At 38.1% G+C, this 20,648-nt stretch overlaps 1 protein-coding gene across 3 annotated transcripts in view; it reads left to right on the top strand.

Annotated features, from left to right (window-relative positions):
* Window positions 1–16,605, top strand: part of tbx15 (T-box transcription factor 15) — a 93,948-nt gene extending 77,343 nt beyond the window's left edge. The window contains exons 7-8 of one of the 3 annotated variants that reach the window (XM_063049858.1): window positions 7,317–7,414; window positions 11,910–16,605. In XM_063049858.1, the coding sequence (XP_062905928.1) occupies window positions 7,317–7,414; window positions 11,910–12,688 (877 nt within the window). In that variant the 3' untranslated portion in view covers window positions 12,689–16,605. Of the gene's footprint in view, window positions 1–7,316; window positions 7,415–8,460; window positions 8,551–10,107; window positions 10,409–11,909 lie in introns of those variants that run through there. The other 2 variants (XM_063049859.1, XM_063049860.1) reach the window with 2 other exon arrangements.
* Window positions 16,606–20,648: the final 4,043 nt, after the last annotated feature.

The following is a 20,648-nucleotide window of genomic DNA, read 5'->3' as shown; positions in this document are numbered from 1 at the left end:
AAATTATTTGGTTGACTCAGAGAACTAAACACTAAAAAAACTATGCAAGAGATTCCCAGATATGTAGTAGTTGATTTGACATTAAACAGGAAATGTCGTTGCAATGAAGTAAAGATCCAGTTCAACTCAATGTTTTAGGAACAGCTTCTAACCCTCCGCCATCAGATTTCTGAACGGACAATGAACCCATGTACACTACCTCATTATTTTTTTCCTTTTTGCCCCTCTGCCAAATCACAACAAATTTCATGACATATGCCAGTGATATTAAACCTGATTCTGATGATCAATAGTTTAAGGAGTTTGGGAATTGAAACCTTGCAATGTGACTGACTTTCCTGAATATGTGTTTCACTGACTTAATTACATCAACATAACTGGGGGGAAAAAACAGGTTTGTGTTGTAGAATTGAACTGAATCTTCCAACCCACATTGTTTCAGGCTTGTACTGGGTTCCTCCCTAGAGCCCAGCTCATTTGTACCAATCGCAGCACGACAGTTGATGCACAGACAGAAATAACATACCACATGCAGAAAGCAAACATAAAATGTGAATGCCTGGGTTGAAATGAATGACATTAAAACACATTTAATAAAAAAAACTCTTAGCTTTTCTCAAATCCAAAATATTTGAGGATGGAAGCAGAAAGAGAATTCCCTAATATACAGGATGCATGTGGAAGCGATTAAACTGCCAAAATTGCCAAAATCTTTTGTTGTTCTTCTACAACATACGAAACGATTTACACCAAGTAGGGAAAAAGAGTAGATTTTATGCAGAAAGAGGTATAAAAAACTAACGAAAAGAAGCAAAGTTGTGACAAAAGTGAAGATGGGATTTTGAGGCACCGCTTGTCTGAGTTGGTTATGCTGCTTCAGTTTCGAGCTGGAATTTCTACACACTGCACTTCTGGACTGCAAATTGAACTGGGTTTAAATTTTAGAGTTGGAAGATGAACACACTACTCAAACATCCAGCAGATTAGCAGGTTGGTGGTTCTGTTTACTCATTTGTGCTCGTCCAGAGTCTCAACTGCATTGAGCTAACAAATCCCAGATACCAAATAAGTCGTCTCAGGAATCCCATCAGTTTGGAGGTTGTCAATTTGTGCTGGTTGTGATGCCAGTTGTTCTTTGATGGTAAGGCTGGAGTATAAATGCATCCAAAATTATATTTGATTGTAGTGCTAAAGCAAGGAGGAAGAACTCCCATTTTCCGTTCCTCCACACTTTTGTTTCTGATTAGGAGTCTGATGATTTCATGGGAGATGCACAGAACAGGCATTACACTGACAGTGTTGCTGAACATGGGTTTAATACTGGCTTGAAGAATCATTAATGTGGAGCCTTTGCAATTCTGACAAACGGAATAATCAAGTAGAAACAGTATGGCTCATTAAATTAATGACCTAGGTCCTGAGCTCATTGCACCTTTACTAGTACTGGAGGTAAGTAGACACAGAGAACTGTCATCCAAAATCAATGCTGTATATCAGTTTAATTTTTTGGTTATCCCTTTCAATAGGGACTAGTTAATATCCTGCCATTCTTTAACTGGAAAATGACATTGAATAGGTGGTTATGAGGGACAAAGAAATGGTGGACAACCTTAAGTATTTTGTGTCAGTCTTCACCATGGAAGACACAAGCAGTATGCCAGAAATTCGGGAGTGTCAGGGGGCAGAAGTGAGTACAGTTGCTATTACTAAGGAGAAAATGCTTGGGGAGCTGAGAAGGTTGAAGGTCAGTACGTCACCCGGACCAGATGGACTAAACGCCAGGGTTCTGAAGAAGGTGGCTGAAGAAATTGTGGAGGCATTAGTAATGATATTTAATAAATCAATAGATTCTGCAATAGTTCTGAAGGACTGGAAATTTGTAAATGTCACTTCACTCTTTGTGAAGGGAGGGAGGCAGAAGAAAGGAAATTATAGTCCAGTTAGCCTGACGTAATTGTTTGGGAAGATGTTGGAGTCCATTATCAAGGATGAGATTTCGAGGTACTTGGAGGCGCTTGATGAAGTAGACCAAAGACTCCATGGTTTCCTTAAGGGGAAATCTTGTCCAACAAATCTGCTGGAATTCTTTGATGAAATAACAAGCAGTATACACAAAGGAGAGTTAGTGGATGTTGCTTATTAGGATTTTTAGAAGGCCTTTGACAAGGCACTGTACATGAGACTGTTTAAAAAGATAAGAGCCCATGGTACTATAGGAAATATACTAGTATAAGGGGTTCCTTCTTTCATGTTACTGTGTATGTTAATCAAAATGGCTTCTTTGTTATGTTATAATTAAAATGGTTTCTCTGTGATGTTAACTGCTAAGACAGTGATTCTTTTTCTAGCAGCTAGCAGTTTGTTTGGGTTATCACTAATGAGAAGGAGGGAATGAACCAATGGGTGTGCATGTTATTTTTTTGGGGGTGATATTCTGTCTCATATGGCTGGGAAACAGTGTTTTTGGCGGGCTTTTGGAGGAGAGACCGGGAGTAAGACAGACGTGCTGGGAGCGCTCTGGTCGATCACCGTGGGTGGTCCTGAGCTGCGCGTCGAGGGGGTTGGAGTGGATCGCAGGGTGAAGAAAGAAGACTCGGGTATTTGGGCTCCAACTGTGTGCACGAAGTAATTGAACTTTGATAAGTCTGGCACCTTTTTCTTTTCTTTTATATTGTATATCTATTAATCTCATAGTCCCAGTAAGATTTATAAAGTATAATCTGTAAAGTGTACATTGTGTGCTGGCTGATGTTTGATGTTTGAGGTCGAACCAGGTGGCATTGCACAGCAACCTACGCAACCAGGATAAATATCCCCTAGATAAGTACGAGCCAATATAGCTGAGCGTTACATTAGCATAGATAGGAGATTGGCTGACTTTCAGGAGGCAAAGAGTGGGAATAAAGGGGCCTTTTCTGGTTAGCTGCCGTTATTAGTGGTATTCCGCAATGATTGGTGTTGGGATTGCTTTTCATGTTATATGCATGATGTGGATGATGAAATCGATTGCTTGGTGGCCGAGGTTGTGGATAATACGCGGATAGGTGGAGGGGCAGGTAGTGTTGAGAAATCAGGGAGTCTGCAGAAGGATTTAGACACATTTGGAGAATGTACAAAGACATGGCAGATGGAATATAGTATAGGGAAGTGTATGGTCATGCACATTGGTAGAAGGAATAAAAGCATAGACTACTTTCTAAACAGTTGTAAAAATTCAAAAATCAGAAATGCAAAGGGACTTGAGAGCCCTTGTGCCAGATTCCCTAAAGGTTAACTTGCAGGCTGAGTCAGTGGTAAGGAAGGCAAATGCATTGGTAGCATTTATTTCAAAAGAACTAGAATATAAAAGCAAAGATGTAATGCCAAGGCTTTATAAGGCATTGGTCAGAACACACTTGGGGTATTGTGAGCAGTTTTAGTTTTAGTGCTTGTTTTATTATGCTTAAAATAATTAAATTGTTCTTATTTCTATTGTATTGTTCAGCACCTGATTTTTTTTTCATCTAACTAATTAGTCACTTGTTATATGTTTTTATGTACGAAAATATGTGCTGGAGGGGGTCCAGAGGATGTTTACAAGAATTATCCCAGAAATGAAAGGGTTAACATATGAGGAGCATTTGATGACTCTGTACACAGTGGAGTTTGGAAGAATGAGTGGGATCTCGTTGAAACTTATTGAATATTGGAAGTCCCAGATGGAGAGAGGATGTTTCCTGTAGTGGGAGAGTCTAGGACCAGAGGGCCCAGCCTCAGGATCAACGGATGTCCATTTAGAACAGAGATGAGGAGGAATTTATTTAGCCAGAGTGCAACTCATTATAATAAATCGGCAATGATGGAATGGCATAGGCCTAATTCTTCTTCAGTGTCTTATGATAAATCACAAGATATGATTTAAAAAAATAAATTCAAAAATTTTACTAATATTTGTGGATTATGTCAGTTTCATTAATATAGTAATATTTTTAGAATCTTACAAAGGGCTTAATGGTCGTTTGTGCCAATTCACAGCAGTTCAGTTTTTGGGATCCTAAAACTCTGATGGAAAAAAATCCCAGGAACTTGCCATTTTCTTTATTTCTGGAGGAAGATCAATTTCTAGCACAATGTTTTTGAAGCTACAGTTACAGATTACAGAAACAATTTATTATCAGCATATTTTATACTTAAATTCCTCGACATTATATGCTGATTTCCCGTTTTCATTGAAAGCAACATAAGCCAATGGAAATTCTGTCAATGTATTTCTGAATATTAATGAAATTGCAGCTTATTGAAATATTTGACCTGTGCATAATTTAATGAAGAATGCTTGTTTTATAATGTTTAAAATAATTACATTGTTTTGTTCAGCACCTGATTATTTATTTCATCTAATTAGTCACTTGTTATATGTCTTTGTATGGTATTTCATTTCTTTCTACTTTACCCTTGTGTTGAAGAATGACGTTTAACAATCTTGAATACTTTTCAAAAAAACTTAAGAATTTTATGTAAATTTGTTTTCCTTTTGTACAGTATGTAAATTTGGCTTTCCGTCTTGTGCAATGTGATATAGATTTTCCATTATGATTATGTGTATTTATTTAATTCTGCCAAATGACATTTCTTCAAAATACCTGTAGCCATGGAAATCAATTATGATGATCTAAATTGCTGTCTATATTATACCTTCTAGTAGTTAAAACAAAGTCAGCAACAGAAACATTGAATTCAAAGTACATGAACAGCCAACACAGCCATCTAATCGAACCCAACTACAATTCCATATGGTCTGTAGTGTTTGCCTTAACAGCATACACACACTGGAGAACAGTAGTGATAGATGGCTTCTCTAATTGGATAGAGCTTCAGTAGAATAGATTAAATGGAAGTGAAACTACCTGCTGAATGAAAACTAGCAAATGTGCAGACTGCTCAGAGAAAACAGAAACCCTTTGAAACTTATCTGGCAAAGAGCAAAAATTAGGCTGAGTTTGATTACACACAGATTTGCTTTAAGATTCTGAGTATGGGTATTATGAGTGTGGTGTGTTATCTTTGAAATTAATTTGTGGGAAGTTCAGTTCTTCAGTTAGCAGTTGATGTTTCTGGTAGGAAAAAAATTGTGAATGATGGTTAAGTCCTCCATTATCACATATAATTTTGCTTCTGTAATCACCTGGCATGTCAGTTAGAATTCACATTAAATATTTTTTTGCTCTTGCTATTAATCTTGGCTGCTTGGAATTTGCTCTGCCTCTCTGTATCCATGGTGAAAATTATGATCAAAATATGATGTACTATTCCAGGAAGGATTACAGATGTAATCTACACTGGCTAGCTTCAATTGTTTTGTAGGGTACACACGAAACAGATGTAACTGAGTAATTGGATTACTGTTGGCAAGTTATTTCCTTGCCAGTACTAGGAATCCCCATGATGTGAAACGCTTACCCCTGCACTGATGGATAAATATATTGATGTAGGTTCAGATGGAAATCCTCCTCCCCAATGTAAAACGGATCAAATTAAGCACTGCAGAATAAATATCGTCCTAGATTTTGTGGACTGACATTGTCACTGGCCACAATAAAAAAAAGCTGACCGTGAATATTTAACGAGGTGTCGAGCTGTATTCTGATCTGACTTGGTTACATGTATGAGGCTGCTACAGGTATTGTCACTTTTAAATGAATGATGACCAACAGTTTTGCTTTTGCCACATCCACGTGCTGCCTTTCAAGTACCTTTCATGCTTCTCTGCATTCCCCTTTCAACCTTATTTGCGTTGCTGCAGTGAATTGTATTAGCCTTGAACCTGACTTCCACATTAGAATATTCTTTGTTCTCCCATTTTCTTTTGCATCCTGCTGCTTCTTCCTCTGCCTTCCCTCTTGTCTCTCCAATAGTTTGCCCTCGTATCACCTCTTACACCTTCTAGTTTTAAAGAATCTTCACTATGCATTCTTATTCTGTTCTTGTTTTAATATTGTCCTGAAACCAACCATTTATCATTTAGCATTGAGACCATGCAGTAAAACAGTACAGTACATAAACAGGCCCTTCAGCCCATTGTGTTGTGCCACTGTTGGATACAGTGTGCTTACCCAAACCTTCAGGAAAAAAAAGATGAATTCAATGTCATCCCCACCCTCCTACTACCTCCTCACCCTAGTTGGGCAGGTCGCATACATTTATGTAAATCGAAAGTAAAATAGCTACAGTTTTAGACGTGCCAAGATCTTTGGACTACTTAACCTATCGCTCTTGGAGCATTTATAGCATCCTAGCTAGTTGCTATTGAAGTTTATTAGGTTTTCTTCTGCTATTGCCTGCACCTTGTTTCACAAGCACAATATGCACTTATTAAAAAAAAGATCCTTCCTTTATTTACTCGCCCAGATGTTCTGGCTGTAATAACTGTCAGTCTTTGCTGTTGTAACTTAAGGAATATTCACACGACTAATATGTCAGTATATCAGATCATTGATGCATATTGCATGAGGCCTACCTAGGTGATTTTCTTATGTATGTCAAGCTATGATTTATGGATTAACAAACTCTGTTATCTTAGCAACTGTAAAAATGTTAAATTTTTTTTTAATAGTTCCTGGTTTATTGTCTGTGAGAATTGTTGAATACTCAGCCTGAATGATGGGATCATTTACAATTGACAGCTGGAAGTGAGGAAAAAGTGAGATGCAAGGTAGATTTTTATTAGATGTCTCTGACCATGGCAGTTCGCTGCTTACCTCCAGAGCCAGGCATTGTTTTCACTGACTCGAGACCCAATGTACATCAATATCATTATTGAGAATTAATACATAGTAAATAAAAGCATTAATTTTTGAATACTTAACTTGCTGATTGGTGGCTGTCCATTGTGTCTGCCGATAACAGAAAACCTGCGTGACCCATTAAAACAACACCCTGTCTATAGTTCCACCTCTGAATTACACACCAAGAGAAATGTCTTCATAAAACTTAGTGATTGTGATTTAAGTGGAGAGAAAAATATGTAAGAGTTATGGAATACCAATTGTACATTATTTTAATTTTGAATCTATTATAAAGGGAAACTTGTAACATTAAGCAATCTCCCTTCACAATTTAAGAATTTAGAAGAATTAACTCCAGAATAAGGGATTTCATCCTAGAAAATAGACCTGTTAAGAGGATAAGAATGGATTTTGTGGGAAATGTTGAAACATAAATCTAACAGGAACAGTGTGAGAAAGAAATGCACCAGCTGGAAACAGGACAATGTGGAGATTGATGTGCGTGTTGAAGCTATACACAGTTTTATTTCCTCTTTGCTTTCTTTTGATCAGAACTGGCTTAGAAGCCATCATGGAGACATATGCCTTCTGGAGACCTCCTGTCCGGACTCTCACATTTGAGGATTTTACCAACATGCAAAAACAGCAAGGTAAATGAGCCAGACAATTTAATCCATTTAGTTTTCCTTCCTGTTAGACTACAGAATTTGTAATAGCCATTTTCATTACTACTCTAACTGGTCCTTAACATGCTTCTTGTTAGATTGTGTATCCAATTGCTTCTCTAGAGAAATCATATTGCATATGAAATTCTTTACTGTTCTGCTGACAGAAAAAAGCATATCATAATAGAGACTGAAGTTTCAAGTATTTTGTACAGTAAATTGAGAATCGCTGAGGTTGATGCTTGTCAAATGAACATTATAACTTGTGCAATGAAACATAATTGACCTGAGTAAATAGTTTGCTCTAGATTGCAAGATAACAAATTCTTCTCGAAGTACAGAGTGGTAATAAACATTCTGTTTCATTAACTTGCATCATTTAACAAATTATTTCAATCTGCCCGTGCACTGAGTTGATAGCACCCTTTCATGTTGGGGCTACATTCTGCTACTCTCTAAACACTTCAGAAACAAATTCTGTCCAATTGGAAGCTAATTGAAGCTGAGCAAACAGCTTTGAAGAGATGAATGAGGATACGTCTTCCCTAATTTTTTGTTGTTTTGTCAGAAATGTTGGAAGTGTTATTCAGCTAACGAGACTTGAGAAAATTTTGGCCACTGAGTTTGAGAGGCAGATTGAATAACTGAACGTCAGGCTCATCTGACTGTGGTGTCAAAATCCCAATGGCGAGGTTACAGACAATAATAATATGGAGCCGATAATTACATCCCGTCTTGGTGGTATATATCAGGTGTCACCTCAAATTAAAAAAAACGAAGTTTCAGATTTTTGATATAATGATATAGATATCAGAAATCTACGAGTAGACACCAAATATATTCCAAATTATATATTCAGCTCAGGCCTATTAGAAAATATATCTCTAAATTTATTTCATTTTAAATGGAGACATTTTCCCCTTTCTTCTTTTAAATTATTTGTCACACCAGCCTTTGCAATTCTCAAGTTGAGAGAAAATATGTAAATCTTTTTCAAGAATAAGACTGCATTCATTTCCTGTTTTCCTTAGCCCCAGAAAAGTGCATCGTCCATACAACAGTACATGAGGAATAATGGTGGAAGAATTTCTATCTTCCTCTTATATGATGCAATAAATGGATAACATTTTCTATATGTTATTTGCTTGATTATTTTGTATGGAGCCTAAGATTCACTGTTGATTATAGTATATTAAAAAGCAATTTTTATCTCCAAATTATCAAAATTGATTCAACATGGAAATATTGTTTTGGTATTCATAAGTAAGTTGCATTTTATTAATGTTCTACTTTGTCCTTTGGCCTATTTGGCACAAAATCTGGCTTTTGCTTTTGTCCCGTTTAAAGCCAATTGAGTGTCTTATGTGTGCCAATTTCATACTGCCCAGAGCAACGCATGGTTTTACTTCTCTCACACTTTCCCATTGTTTTCAATTGCAGACACATTCTCTTCATGTAATAAATCCTTGTTGCTTAAGACAGTCTTTTATGATGTCATAGAAAAAAAACTGAAAAATATCATTGGGAAAATATTGTACAAATGCCAAAAGTTGAATAAAATGCTGTGATCTCAGCCATGGATTGGAATTAATCCAAGGTTGGCAGATTGATTTATTTTCATATTTAGGTTCATCTTACATAGTTACTTTATTCTGTTAGATGCTGTATTTTATTAACAATCCATAATATTTTGTCTGGCCAACAGTATTCTGTCTTTTCCCAGTCTGGTCTCCTAGGACAGACCTTGGGTTCATTGCACAAAGCTGCATTTGAAAATCACCCCTATTAGTACATTATTTCATAAGATTTCTGAGAGATGATACACAAAAAGAAATGTCAGTTCTCCCAGCTTGTGAATTGTGCCTAGTTTTTATTTAGAGTATAGGGTAAAGAATTTCATTTTGCATCGACCCTCTGAACATTCGATAATACTGTTTATTAGTTCTCCTTTGCTCAACTAGATAATTATCACCTTTCCACCCCAGCCTCTTAGTGGATTGTTCAAACTAATGGTTTAGTTTTTAATCATTCAATCTTAAAATAATCTAACACAACTTTATTGCACTATTTGCCATAAAAATACCTTTGAGCATGATTGTTTTTTTGCAAGTCTCTTTGTAATTTGTAGATTGAAAACAGGAATTGGAAAATGCAGTTGCGTATAGCTTGAGGAAATATTTGTCATTTATCTCAGAAGTATGTAGTATTTGTACAGAAGGGGGCTGAGGATTGTGAAGATTAGGAGGAAGTGCTTGCAGATGTTATAGAAATCAACAATTCTGGAAACGTGCATCAGGTCAGGCAGCATCTGCGGAAAGGGTAAGAGTTTAATTTTCAGGTTAAAGTGTTTGTCTTTCGGCAGATGCTGCCTTCTGAGTGTTTCCTGCATCTTCTGCTTTTATGTCAGATTTCTAGCATTTAAAACATTTTCTACATTTAGACATGGTTTTGTCTGTAAATCCATGAGATGGCTAAGCAATTTTGATTGTTGTGTACATACATCTATTGATGCTTCCGGACACATCTTCAGTGATGTTCCTGGAATCATCGGGTGGTTTCGGGTCTTTCACCATCATACAACCTCCTCCAGGTGACCCAGCCGGGGTTGATCAGTCCCCAGCTTGTGTCCAGATGGCTAGCTACTTATGACTCCATGGCTCCCCTCTTTTGAACCACAGCCATCTTGAGGCCCTCTCTGCTGCATCGGTGGTACTGCGGATGGCTCTCCTCTTCCTCTCTCCCTCGATGCCCAAAATGCTGAAGGCTCTAGCTAAAGGACGGGCTATGAATCCCCTACAACCAACCTCCACTGGGAGACACCTCGCTCTTGCAGCTTCCTATCAACCCCTCCCTTCGCCGTTGCCTCCAGAATTTGGTTAACATCGTCATCAAACTGTTTATGCGGAAGAGAGGAGGACATTGAAATCAGAGGTGGCATTGAAAACAAAACAGTGAGTTATCCTCACTCCGTTACTGTGCCAAAGAGGGCTGGGGAGCAGAAATCAGGGGCCAGCATTTAAAAAGAGATTGACTTCTTTGCTGTCTGGATTGCAGGGACCTTCCACAATGTGACGGATTATATGGGAAAAAGGTCTACTGACTTCATGTAACTCAAATCTAATACATATGCCTGCAGGAAACTATCTACATTCATTTTCAGATAGCCTCCATTTCTGGAGAACTAGTGAAGACTCATGGATAGCACACACTTGGCTCCCCACATTTTTATTGCAGGTGGGTTTTAGTGAGGAGACATGGAAACTGAAGATATTCCACTCAGATATTGGATTTAGTGAGGGGACATGGATACTAAAGATATTCCACTCAGGTATGGGATTTAGTGAGGGGACATGGACACTAAAAATATTCCACTGTTCCACTCAGATATGAGTGGAACAGACCCAATGACTGTTTTACATAGCTACATTACAAATACAGCGGAGTCTGGTTGGGTTCATTACATGCCAGTAAAATAGGCACACAAAGCAGACCAATTTCCATCCCACAATTTTCTGCTGTTTCTTCCAGGATGGAAATATGGCTTCACAGAACTAAATAACTCATTCTTTTGGGGGGTGGCACGGTAGTGGTTGGCTTAACGCTATTTCGGCACCAACGATCTAGGTTCAATTCTGCTGCTGTCTGTAAAGAGTTTGTATGTTCTCCCTGTGACTGTGTCGGTTTCCTCTAGATGTTCCCAGTTTTCTCCTACATTGACTGATCAATAGGTTAATTGATCACGTGGGTCTAATTGAATGGCACAAGCCCAGTCCAATTAATTGAAAATAGAAAATAAATAAGTCAGCTTTGACGTTATAAAACTATAGCTGCTGTGGATTGGTCAGAGGAGAATGGTTTTAAAATATGAAGTTCAAATGAGGTAAGAGATCAGAAACAAAAGTGTTTTATCTGCAGTGTGAATCTCTGGAGCAATCTAAGGAAAACCATTTAATAGTTCATTGATTAAATACAGCATTTTAAAAATTGTAAGAGAGCTAGTTTGAAAAGGAGAGTGCATATTTATAGGTGTGAGATGGAATGATAAATTGCCATTGGAGACAATGGTCCTTCTGAGAGGATTTTAGGGGAAGGGATCAAAATAGGAAGAGGTGTAAAGTATGTGGTTTCTCAAAAGTACCATTTTCATATTTGAATAGAGAAAAATGCTGGAGTTTTATCTGATTGCCTTTGAAAATTCAGGAACCACTTACTGAGAACTGCCTCTTGGGAGATTAGATAGCTTAAGCAAATGTCTGAGTCTATTCAGCCAAGAGCACTGATATATCAAATAACTTAAGATCATTCCATGCTGTCTTATGTTTTTATGTTCTTACTTTATCTTAACATAAAGTAAGTTCCTTTTACTGATGAACAAAGTTTTAGTTTAAAACGGTAACCTTTCCCCATAGAGTTAAGACATCATAACTGGAAATTATTTTGACATGTTCTCAATTTATCTACACTTCTGTTTTGGTTTCAGGAGGTAGTACAGGAACATCTCCAACAACTTCTAGCCCAGGAACTCCATCCCCTTCAGCATCTTCCCATCTGCTGTCTCCATCTTGCTCCCCGCCAGCTTTCCACCTCACTCCCAACACCTTCAATGTTGGCTGCAGGGAGAGCCAGCTCTGCAACCTCAATCTCTCTGAATATCCAGCTTGTGCTCGAGGCAACATGGCCACCTTGCAGAGTTACCCAGCTCTAGCTGAGGGTGGATACAACCGGTTACAAGGTCCTAGTGCATCTTCTCAGCCACCAGCAGAAACATTTGTTCCGCAGAGGACTTCTTCATTAATTTCTGCAGTACCCACACCTTCTTCATTACAAAGCAACAACAAGATGGATGCTTACAGCAGTCAGCTGCCATCATTTACTGCTTCCCAGTTTCAGTACGTCATGCAAACAGGAAGTCCTGCCTCTAACACCTCTTCATCTCACATGTTTAGTGGTAGTCATGTCCAACAGAGCTCCTACAATGCCTTCTCATTACACAACCCATATAATATTTATGGCTACAACTTCCCTGCCTCACCCAGACTGGCCGGCAGCCCTGAGAAACTTAATGCATCCCAAAGCACTTTACTCTGTTCCTCTTCACCCAACGGGGCCTTCAGCGAGAGACAGTTCTTGTCCACAGGAATAGATGGGATGCATGTGATTGCCTCCACTCCTGCCCAGCAGCCACAGAACGCTTGTGACGCCAGACAGTATGGGACTGTCCCAGGGAGTTCTTCACAAATGTCGGTTCATATGGTATAAAGGCAATATTTAAAAATAAAATCTTTACCTGCGCTGTCCATACACACGCAGCACTATGCACTAGGGTCTCCGTAGTGGATTGATGTCGGTATCAATTAAGTAGAAGTGTTGACTACAGAGCACATTAAATGTAATCGTCCCACTTTTAAGTGCCCTACAACACCCATGACACAATGATCTTTGAAGCTGTAGTGTACTGGGATAATAATCCTTAGCTAATCTATCTATACGCTACACAGAAATAAATGTAATTGGGTCGCAATCATTGTCTAGAATTTGTGGATATTTGCCCTTTTACATATGTTACACAACATATAAATAAATCTGTTGCTGGAACAGCATAACCTCCAGAAAATGAATAATGCCTGTCCCTTGCAGAGGCAAATGTGATTTGCATTGATAATGGACGGTGTATCTTGTCTTGTTTTCAGTAAAAGAAGCTTGAATTTCTTTGAAGTATTATATCCTATTTTTGAACTTTTATTGTGCCAAGCTCATAGTTGTTGTGTTCAGAATTATCTCCATTTGGCCTCTACAGCAACTGTAGTGTTTCACAAATAACCCATTCCAAAGTAACCTCGTTAGGCCCCGAAGAGAAGAATATTGTTTTCGGTTTCTAAGAAACAAACTATTTTTCCCTTTTTGCAATTTTACAGACATGTATTATTCGTTAAATAAAATGCCTAACTTGATCATAGAGAATTCAGACAATGGATGGACTTGAGCACTCCTGGAAAAAAATGGAAACATTTCTAATCAGTGCTGGAAAAGCCTATTGATGTTGAAACTTTGATTTTCTTCCTTTCTACTTCTAACCAACTGTTTGAACTAAATGAACACTTTGCAAATATTGCACTGATCCAGATGGGCACAGTATTGCGCAAATAACAAAGCACAAATGCTATGGATTAAAGCTTTGGGTGATAAAGTGTACTCGGCTGCCCTATTGAATCCCTTAGTTGGACATGATTTACACAATAGCTGAAAGGCACACGGAATCTTCTCATCTCTGGATGGTACTACAACATTTGTTCATCCAAAGAAGAATCAGCACTTACCAAAGTAGTCTCAGAACTTGGTGAATTACATGTACGGAAAGTCGTGACTCTTTTGTGCTAAGAGTTTGGATCTGCTAATCTAACAATGGAACCTTTCCCTAACTTGTATAATTTTGCCTGTATTGAAGCAACTCCCTGTAAACTGCTCCTGTAAATCAAATTAAAATGTGTGGGGAATAAAACTGTGCTTGTGAAAATGTTCCTTTAAAACAAAGGCTCTCATTATTGAATTGAATGAGCAAACTAATTGGAAATAGGGAACACTTAGAAGTTATTTATCCAAGGTGGACATTATTTGGGCCTCGGCTCTAGTAGAAACGAAGAAGTAATTTATGTTGACAAAGAGACATAGTGACAAATATTAAAGATGAAGGAGTGTGAAGGAAAATTAATTCTCCAGGATCTTGGTGCCTGATAAGGAAGTGGAGCCAGATAAGATGCCTGGATGCACACTTGAAATGTCATAAACTAAAGGGTTGCAGGACAGAAGCTGAAGGAGAGATCAGGCTGGATTGTTGCCCTCTAGCCTGGAGAGACACAATATATTCTGAATGAGTTCCTTCTGTGCTATGCAGTTCGTTGGTCCTATGGATTCTGTTACACTGAAAACCAAAAGGGTTAATTTGAGTTGGAAATAGTGAAATATCCACGATAATTCCATTAACTGACATGATGGTCAGTGTTCAGGCTGTATTTAGTATGCTCGTTAATTGGAACAAGAGGGATTGGCATAGTGTAATACACAGCTCCCTGTAGCAGACTGAAGACAGGATAATGATCTGCCCCATGCAGCATCAAGCTGATGCTGTGCATCCTTCCCCTATTTGGATCAGAACCAAAATGATTAGATCTACAGAGCATTTTGAAATGATTATTTTGTAAATCTGGATATTTTTAAAATCCTATTTTAGGCCTCTGAATTCTTTTCAAAGACTTCCTAGGACATTTCCAGTCATAGCTGGATTGAACAGATCTTCTGCTGAACTTGCCAGCACGCTGCCTGTTTTAGAGGGCACGTGCTATCACGCGGGGCCGGATAAATTTGGGTTGTTCTCTCTGGAGCAACAGAGACCGAGGGAAGATCTGATGAGTGACATAGATGGAGTGGACAGAGAGTATCAGTTTCCCAAGGTTGAAATGTCTAATACCAGAGGGCTTGCATTGAAGGTGAGAGGGGCTAGGTTCAAGGGGGATGTGAGGGTTAAGCTTTTTACTCAGAGAGTGGTGGATGTCTGGAATGTGCTGCCTGGTATGGTGGTAGGGCAAATATATTAGAGGCTTTTAAGAAATGTTTGGTTAGGCACATGACGTAAGGGGGATGGAGGGATATGGACATTGTGTAGGTAGGAGGGATTAGTGTTTAGGTATTCTTGATTTGCTTTTCAGCTTGTTCAGCAAAACATTGTCTGCTGAATAGCCTGTTCCTGTGCTGCACTGTTCTATTTTCTTTCTCCATTATGTTGTACCGTATAGTATAAGCCATTACATTCACTGCCTCTTTTTCACTCTACAAAACTGCCTATACCAGCAAAGTATGCTGCACTTAGCTCTTACTTAACTGCAAATAATGTCCTTTCTCTAGCATCAGAACATTTTGGAAGTTCTCCTTACACAAGAACAATATTTTGTGAAGGTTCCGGGAGAAGAGAAACTTCTGAAGAGCTAACTATATCCTGTATCTATCATAATGAGCTCAGCAGTGCTTTAGATTAATGCTTACAAGTACTTGGAAAGATATGTTTTCATTTTTCCAAATAAATAACATTGTAGTTTTTTAAAAAAAAACAAAGCCTCAATTTCAAAGAAAAAAATGCCCCCTTAAATAGTCTCAGAGGCTGGCTCCTAAGTTTCCAGGGCAAGGGAACTAATAAACTTAGAACATAGAATAGTACAGCACAGTACAGGCCCTTTGGCCCACAATGTTGTGCCGACCCTCAAACCCTGCCTCCCATATAACCCCCCACCTTAAATTCCTCCATATACCTGTCCAGTAGTCTCTTAATCTTTACTGGTGTATCTGCCTCCACCACTGACTCAGGCAGTGCATTCCATGCACCAACCACTCTCTGAGTAAAAAAACCTTCCTCTAATATCCCCCTTGAAATTCCCACCCCTTACCTTAAAGTCATGTCCTCTTGTATTGAGCAGTGGTGCCCTGGGGAAGAGGCGCTGGCTATCCACTCAATCTATTCCTCTTAATATCTTGTACACCTCTATTATGTCTCCTGTCACCCTTCTTCTCTCCAAAGAGTAAAACCCTAGCTCCCTTTCCAAAGAGTAAAGCCCTAGCTCCCTTAATTTCTGATCATAATCCATACTCTCTAAACCAGGCAGCATCCTGGTAAATCTCCTCTGTACCCTTTCCAATGCTTCCACATCCTTCCTATAGTGAGGTGACCAGAACTGGACACAGTACTCAAGTGTGGCCTAACCAGAGTTTTATAAAGCTGCGTCATTACATCGCAACTCTTAAACTCTATCCCTCGACTTATGAAAGCTAACACCCCATAAGAAATACTGTACATTTATCAGTGAATCCTCATCAAAAAGCTTTTGAACTAGTTGAGGGCAATCACTATTTGTTGATAATTTACACTCAATATATAATGTTTCTTTAGTATGTTTCTATAAATTATTTGAAAATAGAAATACTTTAGAAATTCGGCTTTTCAGAAAAGCATGTAGGTGTAAACAAGGTCAGGATTGGCGTTTCATTATGTTTATGTGTTTTAGCATTAGGTGTTTGTAATTGAACACCTGAAATGACCATAATCTTCCTGCAGCTTTACATTATGGGGATGAATTGGTGACTAATGTTAATTGGAATCCAAGAATTCTACATCAAATTGGGGAATGTAATAAGGGTAAATACTGTAGGATGAGATAAAATAGAGATTTCCATAGGTTAAGTAGCATTTTACATGTAATCTCTTTAAATTAATAATGTGTTATGCTGGGGAGATGTATGGGTATGCAGGTACGAGGATTATAAAAAGCCATTTTTTATCTGGAAACCAGGAGCTGAACTATTAAATTCTAGATCCTAACTCTTCCATGAGGGCAAAAATAATTATTAAATGAGGAATAATTGTGTCAGCCTAGTGTATTCTCAGAATCTCAAAGCAAAAAATAATGTGTAAATTATCAATAAATTATTAACAATTTCTCATAAGTGTTATGTGAATTTATTATTATTCAAGTTCCCAACCATAAATGTTTATTTCTTCCCTTCTGCAGGTTTACTAGTTACAGCTATTTTAGTATGGCAATAAGTATTTGTTCAAACATTTTTCAATCCACACTGAGCAAGATTAAATATTTGTGTTTAGTAGGCCGGTGATAGGACAAGGTTTAATGCAAGCCCTTGCAGAGCTTTCTACAAAAAGCTAATGATTGCAGCAATAGACTGCTTACATCTTTCTCACGTTCCCTCAGCACCATGTCCCAGGCGTGTGCGTACACAGACTTAGGGACAAGTTACACTGTTATTGATAGAACATAGAATAGTACAGCACAGTACAGGCCCTTTGGCCCACAATGTTGTGCCGACCCTTAAACCCTACCTCCCATATAACCCCTCACCTTAAATTCCTCCATATACCTGTCTAGCAGTCTCTTAAATTTCACTAGTGTATCTGCCTCCACCACTGACTCAGGCAGTGCACTCCACACACCAACCACTCTCTGAGTAAAAAAACCTTCCTCTAATATCCCCCTTGAACTTACCACCCCTTACCTTAAAGCCATGTCCTCTTGTATTGAGCAGTGGTGGTCTGGGGCAGAGGCGCTGGCTATCCACTCTATCTATTCCTCTTAATATCTTGTATAGATTTATATGCACAGATTTATGGTCAATTTGTACCAAGCAAGTTCTATTAAGAACTTAGTACGGAATGAGTTTTTACTTGTATTAGTTTCTTTAAAGAAAAAATCTAATTTCTGTAGCTACAAAAGCTAACACACTTTTATTAGTTGCATTACATTCTACTTAGAGATATTTGATTTACTGTAATCAACATTTTAAACTATATCTGCTCAAATTGAAATGCTGCTGGTTAAGAATATTCAACTGAATTTACTGAAAAAAAATTGTTGGAGCTTCTTAAATAATGAATAATTTAACGATCTATCTTAAATATTGGATACCAGCTGAGAGATATTAATACTCTATTACTATCCAGTGTTGTTCCCAGAGTTAGCTATAATTCTTTATGTAAATACATAATTATTTATTATATTTCCTAAATTGTTCAATTTGTAAGTTTAATATAGTACCTTTTTCCATTTTTTGACGATATTGTCATTATTATCAGACAGCAATAATTTTAGAACTGAACAGCAGAGGCAAGTAAGATGCTTGAAAATGTCGTCGTTATTTTGTTAGAGGTGACACTCGGTTCCTGCATTCTTCAGGGATACGCTAGGTGAAGATTTGCATTGTAATAACCACCGATAACCATTCAATGCAGTGAGTTTTTATTCAATGAGAGCTGTGTTTTACTGCATCAATTGATCCTTCAAATTTAAACTTGTAAAACAACTGCTGGGATTCATGAACTGAATGAGTCTTTACGTGAAAAGTAAATCACACTGATTATTAATCACTACTTAGAGCATGATAGTCATAATTTAATCATTGCTGGAATTGACTCGAGTGTAGGGCACCCCCATCTTAGATATAAGATCATAAGACATAGGAGCAGAATTAGGCCATTCAGCCCATCAGTCTGCTCTGCCATTCCATCATGGCTGATCCTGGATCCCACTCAACCCTATACACCTGCCTTCTCGCCATATCCTTTGATACCCTGACTGATCAGAAAACAATCAATTTCTGCCTTACATATACACATGGACTTGGCCTCCACCACAGTCTCTGGCAGAGCATGCTACAGGTTTACTACCCTCTGGCTAAAAAAAAATCATCTTACCTCTGTTCTAAAGGGTTGCCCCTCAATTTTGAGGCTGTGCCCTCTAGTTCTGGATAATTCCACCATAGGAAACATCCTCTCCACATCCACCCTACCTAGTCCTTTCAATGTGAGTGAGACGGCAATGGTGTTGTGCCCAGATCATTAGACATTGCTTCATTGAAAGAAAGAATGTTTCCCTCCCCACACAATTGTTTAATTCAGTATAATTTATTAAAACAATCTAGAACATAAAGCCCAATGTTGGTTGGCTATTCTTGAAACAAGATGGGATGTAAAACAACACACCTGAATGTAGAAGAAATTGGTAATGGAATTTTCTTGAGTGCAAAATGTTAAGTAAGCTTCTTCCATGAGTCAACTCCAGTCATTTGCAATGAAACCTAATAGTAAGTTTCCTCATACGTGAGTTTAATTAGGTGTATTCAAGCACCTTTGGAAATCATATAAATGGTATAATTTTACAAAATTCATCCAAATGTAACAAAATCACATTTGATAGATAGAAGAATTGGTAAATATACTTTGGTGAAATGTTGTTTACAATGACATATTTATATGCTTATGGTAAATCAGAAATATTGATGATGAAACAGACAGGTTAGATAAAGTCAAATGTAAAAGTTAAAATGCCTATACACAAAACTGTACATAATGAATATGAGTATAAATAAAGAAATGTTTCAATAAATTGCTTATCTTGTTTGTGAATATTCATTTAGTTTTTGAGGTACAACATGGAGAAGGCCCTCTTGGCCCTTTGAGCCGCACTGTCCAGCAACCCCGGATTTAATCCTAGCCTAGTCATGGGGCAATTTACAATGACCAACCGGTACGAGTGCGATTCTTTCTTAACACCGCTCCCTCCTCTGTCTGGACCATGTATGATCTGGTCTGTGTCCTGTATTCCTTTTATGTTGTATCCTCACTTTGTCCCCTTGCCCTTCAAATGTTTCCTTAGATCATGTTCCACTTCCATTTGTAATGAAATACGAATCTTCTTTTCTTCATCTAATTCATTCATTAACTGTGTAATCTCTTTTTTATGCTGAGACTTCATCATCTCAATAATACTCCTCAGTTCCTTCACTTATGCTTTCACTTCTTCCTTATACTGTGCCCACTGTGAGCGTGGATGTGGGAGGAAACCCACACGATCATGGGGAGAGCATGCAAACCCTTCACAGGCCACAGTGAGAGTTGAACCCATGTCACTGGTACTGTAAAGCATTGTGCTGACCACTATGCTACCGTGCTGCCCGATATTGTGGGAATACATTTAATTTATGTTATGTTACTTCTGTTTAAACATACCGTGGATTAACAGTAAAGAATCATATTCTGGAAGAATTAGAGAACTTTTATTTACAGTAATTAACAAACACGTCTTAACCCAGCCACATGCTGGAACATTCTGGCAATCCCGTGCATGCTCTGTGCTCTGTCCAGTCATGTACTGGAACATCATTGCACGTGATATCACCACATCTTCCTTTCCTTAAAAAGAAAAACAATTAACAACGTTAATCAAAACACATCTATATCAGATAACTGAAACTCAAAAGTTGGTACTTTCTTAAAGCCTTTGCGATTCTTTCTCAACACTGCTTCCTCCTCTGTTTGGAGCATGTATGATCTGGTCTGTGTGCATGTGTTCCTTTTATCTTGTATCTTCACTTTGTCTCCTTGTCCTTCAGACAAATGTTTCCTTTGATCAGTCAATTCATGTTCCACTTCCATTTGTAATGAAATACGAATCTTCTTCATCTAATTCATTCATTAACTGTGTAATCTCTTTTTTATGCTGAGACTTCATCATTTCAATAATACTTCTCAATTCCTTCACTTGTGCTTTCATTTCTTCCTTATACTGTGCCCACTGTGAGCGTTCTTGTTCTAGACGGTGATGAAACTGAATCTCATATTAGCTCTGTCACTTTCATTATCGCTTGCATTGAAGCAACCTCCTCC

This window comes from Mobula hypostoma, chromosome 6 (assembly GCF_963921235.1).
Source record: "Mobula hypostoma chromosome 6, sMobHyp1.1, whole genome shotgun sequence".
In the NCBI taxonomy this organism is placed as follows: Eukaryota; Metazoa; Chordata; class Chondrichthyes; order Myliobatiformes; family Myliobatidae; genus Mobula; species Mobula hypostoma.
This window is presented reverse-complemented; position numbering and strand designations above follow the sequence as displayed.